Here is a 9,096-nt window from a genome sequence, read left to right as displayed (position 1 = left end):
AAAACCCCTCAATTTTCAGTAAAGGGCCAGAGATGAGATAACCCTGATGTGGAGGGAAGGTTTATCTGAGATTAAGCACATGTAGTATTGAAACAAAACTGCATTAGCCAATGAACAAGAAAGGGACTGGATCAGAGAGCTTATTTCTCTTCCTTGTTGACATTCCTCATTCACCAATGGAAGAGTGATCAATGAGATGCGAACAAATGGATTCAACATGCTCTATTTTTCTAAAGACAACATTCGATACTCAAGGACTAGGGATCCGAGTTAATAATGTACCACAAAGTCATTGAAGCAACATGGCAGTTCCAGCTTTTGTTGCCTCTTTAAAACAGAGGCATAGAAGATACCACCAGTGAAACAGCGTTGCAATTGCTGTAGCATTTCTTACCCACTTTCACCTAGGCTTATGTATTCGTTAAGCTCACCTGTTGAATTCTACCCTCCTGTCTAAGAATCCTTCAAAGTTGAGTAGAAAATTGTCAGGAAATGATGAGCATATGGGTTCTGGGCAATTCTAATGGGTGAAGCATCATCTAGCAAGATTTTGTGATTGATGGGATCACTTGACATCTCAGAGGAAAAAGAAAATCTGAAAGTCAAACAAGGCAAATTTGGTTTCCATGGTCTATCAGCAAGACTACCTGGAAAAGGTGGTGGACTCCAACACAAAGCTGGATTGGATTGCTTCTCTCTCTCTCACTCCATTCCAGAAAAATAGAATCTATTCAGAAAATATAGCTTTTCCTCAGTCATTTTTAAAAGTTACAAAAATCATCCCTTTCCTTGGGATTGCTATAAATATGAAAAATAAAAACAAAAAAACAAACAGAAAAAAATTGAGCATGGCCCACTATTTTTTTTTTTAGGCCAGGCAGGGAAAGCTACAAAGGGTTTTGACTTAACTTAGCTGCATAGTTTTATTACCCAGTCATAAAGAGCTTTAAAAACCAATCCTCGTTAGCACTCTTCAATGACTGTCGTTCCAATCAGTGAGTAAAGCTTTTTTTTAACAAGTCGAAATCCGGAGCTGAGGATCAAAGTTCGCTTAAGTCCAGATGAGAAGCGACCTCTACTGAAGAAAAAATCCCTAAAGCTAGTCCACGAGCAATTTTCCTGCTTAAACACAAGGGTCAGCTCAAACGTAGGCACCACGCTAGAATCACACACAATCCTATCCAACTTCTTACACACACTTTCAACTTCCAGGTTCACATGCATTACACACCCTCGGAGGCCACAGGGCTCTGTGGAGGAGAGGCGCAGGACATCCTGAGCGATCCTCTGGGTCAGTTTCTCAGGAACAAGGACCTTGGAGCAGCCGAGTTTGGTCTGTTTTGATTTGGATAGACAGTTCTCCAGCATTTTAACCAAATTCTGGCAGGTAGTCTCCTCAAATACCACCTCATTGAGATTGGGTTCAGGAACAACATAATCCCAGTAATCAAAATCTGTAGAAACAGAAAGTTCCAATTAATAACAGTAATGAAAATATATCAAGAGAATTACACTATTTAGCTTTATTTACCCTGTTTCTAATAGGAAGAGTCTTCATAAAGTTCATAGAAAAGATGACAGCTGTATATGGTTCAGAAGTTTTCTACACCAAATAAACCTTACTGTGCATTCCAGTTTCCTAAGAATTTTCTCAGTATTCCCAGTGTCTGTTGATCTCACTTTGCTATTAAATAACTCAGTTAATACAGCCAATCACTTAACTTCTTGCGACTGAAAACTCATCTACAAAATAAAGGTTTTGACATGTAGTGTGGATAGGACATAAACACTTGTCTTATATGTGTATGTGTGTCCACTTGTGATCTCAAAGACTGTGCATTGGAAATTATGATACCAGCTTATAAGTGATTTTCTTCTTATATGTGCTAACTTTTTAATGGGGATTTTCCATTTTGATAATTTTTCCCCAACTCTAGGTATACATGTATCATAAAGCAAAATTTCTGCTACTGTTCTTGAGTCCACCCTGAGCTGGAGGATTTATCAAATTTATGTTTTTCTTTAAAAGTCTTTATTGAAGTGGCTTGCAATTTTAGCTCCCATCGTTTTATTAAAGTTTGCTCAGAGATGACCTTTGAGGTTCCTGAGGTTATTTATAACTGACTGTGTAGCTTTTCTTAGCCAAGCAAAACAAAATGGACAAGAGAAACAAAATTAGATTTGGTCAAAGGAAAGGAGATAGTTCTGCATGTAGTCACCTACCTCCCAAATTAATCCTACAGCTTGGCAGGATGTCACAGCACATACATCAATGGAACAGGGTGCAGCAGATGCCCCTGCTGGCTGCCCGCCCCAAACCTCCTTCACCCTCACTTGCTCCCTTCTCACTGCAGGTGCTCACTTAGTTCATTGCTTTTTACATCTGGGTAAAATAAGCACACTCCAAAATGACAAGAGCTGAGTACGTTTCTCTACGTGGAAGGGAGAGCATGTTAGAGTTTTGATTTGCGAAATCAAGTTATCACTTTACTATCTAAATGAAGTAGGCATGGCTCCTATGCTCACACAACTCCTGGTGTGTTAAGTTAGACACTACTAGCAAAATGTGCAATCGACAAGTAACCCAACACCACTGCTATTGAACAATTTTCTTCCAGCATTAAAAATGGAGAAATGAGTATACCCACAAGTAGATCCTACTCGGTAATAAAAAGAGACACACTGATGGAACAGCATGGAAAGATTTCAACAACTCAAGACCGCAGGAGTGAAACTAGGCAGCAGCAAAAACATAAATTGTATGATTCTGTGTGTAGAAAACTCAAGGCAAAACTCATTCATAGTGACAAAGTCATGGCAAAAGAGTAGAGAGGAATCTTGGTGGAGGGGATTCTCATGTTGGGTACATGGTTGAATACATTTGCTAAAACTCAAAGAATTTGTATACTTAGCTTCACAGCCCTGTTGACAAGGAGCTCCATCCCCATGCATCTATCAGTAGCGGATTAGATTAGTACTGCCCTCAGGGACTTATGTTTCTCACTGTCCTGGGCACAAGATGCTCCAAAGTTTGCAAAGGACTTCAAATATATTTGGGGGCACCCTCTCCTTTGAGGAAGGAGGTGAAGTCGCAGCGCACAACACCAGAACCATGGAGCAGCTGGAAGGGAGAAGGGTGGCAGCCAGGAACTCACCACTCAGCAGGCTTCCTGGGTGGTAGCCACAGTCCAGCAACTCTGAAATGCTGGCCGGGTTCTTACTGTTCAAACTGCCGGTTGCAACCATAGTCAACGGCTCTGTTTCCCTCGCGGGACGGAACGGCCTTTCCAAGGCTCTGGGGGAGGAAAAAAAAAAAAAAGAAAAAGAGGCGAGAAGAACCGATTTGCAAAATCAGGCCAGACGTGCAGAGGTTGCTAAAAACGCCTGTTGTCCTTCAGGGAACAGTTTTTTTCAAAGGGGAGCAATCGACTGCAGCAGTTTCTTTCCAAGGCTGCGGGGAGCCGGGACGCCAGCAGCGGCCCAGACATAACCCGCGAGTCACTTAAAAGTTAGCAAAACTTGTAGGCGAGTTGCCCCGCTGGGATGCTCGCCCAATCCCACCCCCAAAGGCCAGGGGATCGCTCACCTGCGGGAGTTCGTGGGGGCCGATGCACTCGCCCAAAAGGCTGTGAGATTCACAGAGGAAGGCACGCCCCAAGGAGCCCTTTCCTCTGCAGTCGCTACGCATCCAGGTGGGCAAAAAGTCTCTGCCCGCTCGCGCCTTGCCCAGTCCGCGCAGGCTCCAGCAAGCTGAGCCGCCGGTGGGACAGCAAACACTTTATAGGTCCTGCTGCTTGCCCAGGGGCCAGACCCGCCCACCTGCGCCGCCCTCCCGGACTGCGCTCCGCCCCGCCGCTCCGGATCCGGTCACATTTCAACCTGGCCGCTTCCCGGGTCCTTGGGCCGGCCCCTGGGAGCGGAGGATAATCCTGGGTTTGAGTGCACACCTGCCGTTTGCTTGGGAGAAACCATGAGAGGCGTCCTGACCGTCCTTCCTGGTGGCGGACTCCCTACCACCCATGTGTCACTAACCTAGAACCCCGGTCCTTGCTAAAATGCACGCTCACTGCAGGTTCATATTTTTGTGTGTAGGACCAAGACCTGAAGTTTTATACCCTCAATCCTTGGCTTGGCTCCACCTCCAGTGATTTGGCCTGCAACCCCACTTCCATCCGTACCCCCAACTCCCAGGTTGGATTTCTGTATCCCCTCTCTCAGGCATCCAGAGCTCTGCCTTTCCTTTTGCACATCCAAGCCTCTGCAGGGTTTTAGAGGGAGTTCCAAGCACCTCGAGCACTGCTGGCCTCCCTTGCATGCCGAGTGCTGTAGCATCTGTGACAAACGCATTTTCTTTGAGGGAAACTTTTGGAGTCTGGCACTTAGTTCACCTTAAGGCCCTGCCCCTGAGCACGGGAAGCTCGAATGCAAGGGATTTATGCCAAGAAACTAAACAAAACCGTTAGTGGGACTTGAGCCGCCAGTTCCACCCGCCAGCTCCGTGGGAGCAATTGCCATCCCCTGAGGCAGAAGTTCCTGGCAAGTCTTGCTGGAAGGAACTTCGGCCTTGGCCATCTGCGAGGGGATTGGTGATGGTGGTGGTGGTGGGGTGATGAAAAGTGTCTTAAATCCATTTCGGGGATAATTCCCGTGGCGGCGTCACGCATATCCCTGCATGCGAGCCCACAGAAAAACAGAGGAACTCTGGAAAAAGACCACCTGCTTGCACAACCAGAAGAAGCCAAACCTTCTTTCCTTTTTCTTTTCCCAAGCTACAAGGCACTCTTTTCCCTCTGATTTGGTTTAACAGAGGAGAGGACTCCGATGTGCCCGCACTTCCAAAGACCTGTGAGGGTGGGTGGGGGCGGGGCGGGGGAGGGAGGATTGGGACACTGGAAGAAGAGATTCCAGAATGGAGGTTCCGGAGTTAGCTGTCAGTATTGCCAGGTGAGGGCCTTGAAAGGCAGGCTCAGCTGTCCTAGGCTACAACCTCTGGGTGAGAAAAACAACAGGAGGGTTGAGGAGAGTGTGATAAACAGATCCGTGGGGGGATGTTCACGGCAGAGCGGCAGAAATTAAAGCCAGCTTGACAGTCCATTTTTAACTCGACTCAGGCAGCTGTACTGCCTGAAGGTCAGGCCAGTCTGGGAAGCAGAAGCTGATAGGCTGATCTATGAAAGCACGTTTCCACTTCAGTAACAGAAAAGTGGAAAACAAACAAGTCCGTGTAAGCCAATGAAAAAGTGGTTTTGGCGGTCAGTGTGTTAAGGGCCAATGGACAGGCTTGTCCGCCCCAGCTGCCTGGCAGTCTGTCCTGGGGCAGGCCCTACACCCTCATGCCCGTATCCGGGCAGCATCAGAAAGGAGGCGCCTCTTACCTGCCTCCAAGGTGAGTGGTTAGCACTAAAATAATGAGTGATCTGGACCTAACTAGTGAAATACAGATTATCCACTCTGATTTCCTGAGGGAATTAAGGCATAATTCATGAACTGAATATTCCTACTGGGCCAGTACTGCTATAGAATTTTTTTGGAAGTCACAGTTATTCTTGATTCACCTAACTGGAATTTTGTTTGCCTTTTGAGATTTTTCCTGCAGGAAACAATTTGCTTATGTACAAGACTTTGAATACCATGCTTTCTGGCTGAATGAGCCTTGTTCCCAGGAATTATAAGACAGAAGGAATAATTGATACAGGACTGGAATAAGTAGCGGAGATTATGTTCTTTTTAAAATCTACTCTGTTGTTACTGTTGGTATGTTTTCCTCTTTTACCTTTTAAAGACTGAAAAATAATTACATTCTACTACCTGTTTGCATCTTTCCAGAGCTGCTCAAAGCTGATTTTAAAACAGTGAAGCAGTGAACAAAATTAGGGAAAAGAAGTCTGATTTTTGAATGTGTAGTGGGTATAGTCAGTTTATCACATTGCTGTACTGCTGTTCATTAGGTGTAATAGTCAAGGTTTGTTGCTGTTTCAGATTCTCTCCTTAGCTGATATTATAAAAATAATCTGTGCACACACTTCCTGGAAGAATGGTATATATAAGTAGAACATATAATTGGTTAAATAACTTTATCCTCATTCATACTCCAATACATTCTAGCAAATTATCAGAATTATAAGCAAAGCCATTAATACAGTGTATTTGCCTTTTGGTTGTCATGATTTCCTTATTCATCTTTTTGCAAAAGGGAGAAGAAAAAGCAGTAAAATGGCAACAGTGTACTTATCTGATGTAAATGTGAACATTTAGGTTATAGGTTCCCTCATGTAGAAATATACTGTTTATAACATTGCTCACATATATGTAAATTCAAAATAATGAGGAAATTACAGAACATTGAAATGCTGTTTGAATTTCTTATTACAGGAAACGATGATGTTTCATGCATTTGTCAATTGGAGCACAACTAAGCTATATTCCACCAACCAATTTTTCTCTTAATCTTGTAGAAGTTGTTGTTCCTAAACTCTACTGAATGTATTTACATTCAGGACATTGATAATTTCATTTCGTACCCTGTGACACCTGTGGAAAAGTTATTTGGTTTCTTAATTTGTACAGTGGATCTTAGGAGAAAGTACATGACCTAGAAGGTGATCTATATAGCATCAGGATTCTTTTTGATACAATTTCTGTAAGGATTAAAGGAGAAACTCTTATGAGAGGGCTTCTAGAAGGTTCGTGGAAATGTGTAGCCTGAAAAAAAAAAGCATGGATCTCAAAAAGCTTTTACACTGAAATAAAGTTCCATTTTAATTAAAAGTTTCATTACCTTTTCAAAATGCCCCATATAATAAATGATAAATATCACTTCTTTAACAAAGAAATGTGTGATCTTTAAAAACACACTGCATCTGACTTTCTTTGGTTGCACTAAATTTGCAAATCTTGTGCCCACATGAAGTGCTTAGAGTAAGACCTGGTACATAGAAATGCTAAATTATACCATTACTGCTATCCTGAAACTGTGACAAGCAAAGATCTAAGATATTGAAGAAACACTGTTAAATTAGAACAAAATTTATTGTCTTTAGTGTTTTCAGGAAATCTTGAAAACATTGCACATTAGTAAGAAAGGCTTTAAAAATTAGTGTTATAACACGTCCATTACTGTGTGAGAAAGCAGGAAGCTCTCCCAATGACACAAAAGAGAAAAATGTGATTAAAGTTACATTTGTATCTTATACAGAGTTACATGGGCTAATTTCCTCCATTAATTGAAGAAATTTTTTTTGGAAATAAAATGAAATTTAGTGATAATTGAAATGATTGAGTATAGAACTCCTCACTTATTTCAAGATATGTGTATTGAGTGTTTGGTGAAATATTCCATTACTGTTTTTGCCTTTAAAGATTGTTAGAACCAGTAAGATTTTCATTTAATGATTACAATATGGTTATTCCATAGACTAATGTAGGATTTACCATTAAGTAAGGCAATATGGAGACTTATTTAGTATCAGACAAAGACAAGGCCCAATCTAAAACAATGTAGCATCTACTACTAAAAGCTCAGAGAATCTTACAGTATTAGAATGCATTACCTTCTAAATTTAAGCAGAGAAATGGTTACCTTAGTGACTTATCTCTTAAAATAGTCATATGATTTCATTCTCTTTATAAACAATGTTATGTATTACCTTTCTCTCTTTTTAAAAGTATGTTCAAATGCACACAACATTTGCTTTTCTTTAATTATGAAAAAGATTTAAAATTTTGGTGCTTAGGTTTGAGAATAGCCAGGAGCATGGAGTAGGTTTTCAATGTTTCTCTGGGGATTCATCTTAACCTCTTTGCAAGCCTCAATTCTGAGAATATTATCATGGCATACATTGCTCTGGAATTGCTAAACTGATGAAGCCAATGATAAGGAAAAGAAAACAAGATGCTCATGTCAGTGTTGTCATCTTCACCCATTCCCCACTCTGTCCCAGGCAACCACCTTTATCGATCACACTTGGCCCCATCAGAATTACACATTGCCTTGTGGAATATACCTGCAGGGTTGCTCAAAACTGAATGGAATCCAAGTATGTCTACATATAGGTTTATGCAGAGCAGTCTTATGAGTTGGGTCTAATCTCCATCCTGCAGATGTAAAGCATGTTCAGGCTTAAAAGGTTGACTGAATCAGAGTGACCCAGCATTGTCACCTGCAGAATGCTGTAGTCAGGTGCACTGTGGGGCTCAAAAGGTTAGATTGGTAGTTCAGCAGTGACACTAATTAGTTATGTAAATTTGCATAAGGTGTTTAATATTTCTGTGCCACCTTTAACAAAAGAATCATGATATTGTTACATCTTGGGGCTGTGATGAGATTCAGTGACTAAACATATAATTCGTTCCGTAAATGTTATTAAATATTATTTGATTTTGCTTGAAAAATTCCTAATGCTTGATTATATTTTGATGAAAAAAAGTAACTAGGAGAGTATTTATACATGCCCAGGGGTATGTATAAAGGTGTATCTTTTGAGCACATTTATTCATCTGGTTGACCGACAGTCAGTATTGAGTGTTCATTATTGTTAGGCATTAGTACACAACAGAAACACAGATAAATTTGGTCCCTGCTCTAAACTTCATAGGTTAGAAATATATACAGAGCAAACTTCCGCAAGATTGTAAGCAATGGTGTTTTAATTCACTTTGGGTTGGTAAAATGGAATACCTAATATTTGAGAATTTAGAAAGAATAGAGATTACCTTCAATTCTGGAGGCTCAGAAGTTCAAGGTAGAGGGTTGATGGGCTTGCATCTAGTAAGGGCCTGGTTGCTGTGTCAACCATGGCAGAAGGTGAAAAGGGGTGTGTGTGTGTGTGTGAGAGAGAGAGAGAGAGAGAGAGAGCAAGCGGGGGAGAGATGGAGGACTAAATTCAGTCTGTCAGGAACCCACTGCTGTGAAAACTAACACAAAGCTCCATTAACCCATTTGTGAGGACAGAGGCTTCATGGCCTAATTATGTCTTACAGGCCCAACTTTCAGACATGGTGGCTTTAAAGGATAAATTTATAACACAAACTGGAACTCTGAGGGGCACAGTCAAAGCAAGCGCTCTGAGAAGGTTTGGGGAGTGAAACGGTGCTACA

The 9,096-nt window shown here is 41.8% G+C and overlaps 1 protein-coding gene across 1 annotated transcript; it reads right to left on the bottom strand.

Annotated features, from left to right (window-relative positions):
• Positions 1 to 860: 860 nt before the first annotated feature.
• On the bottom strand, positions 861 to 3,385 carry DDIT4L (DNA damage inducible transcript 4 like). Its single transcript, XM_004594302.4, has 2 exons — positions 3,156 to 3,385; positions 861 to 1,454 (listed from the first exon to the last, which is right to left on the bottom strand). Exons 1-2 carry the CDS (start codon positions 3,244 to 3,246, stop codon positions 964 to 966), a joined length of 582 nt encoding a protein of 193 aa, XP_004594359.1. The 5' UTR covers positions 3,247 to 3,385; the 3' UTR covers positions 861 to 963.
• Positions 3,386 to 9,096: the final 5,711 nt, after the last annotated feature.

This window comes from Ochotona princeps, chromosome 7 (assembly GCF_030435755.1).
Source record: "Ochotona princeps isolate mOchPri1 chromosome 7, mOchPri1.hap1, whole genome shotgun sequence".
NCBI classification, from domain to species: Eukaryota; Metazoa; Chordata; class Mammalia; order Lagomorpha; family Ochotonidae; genus Ochotona; species Ochotona princeps.
This window is presented reverse-complemented; position numbering and strand designations above follow the sequence as displayed.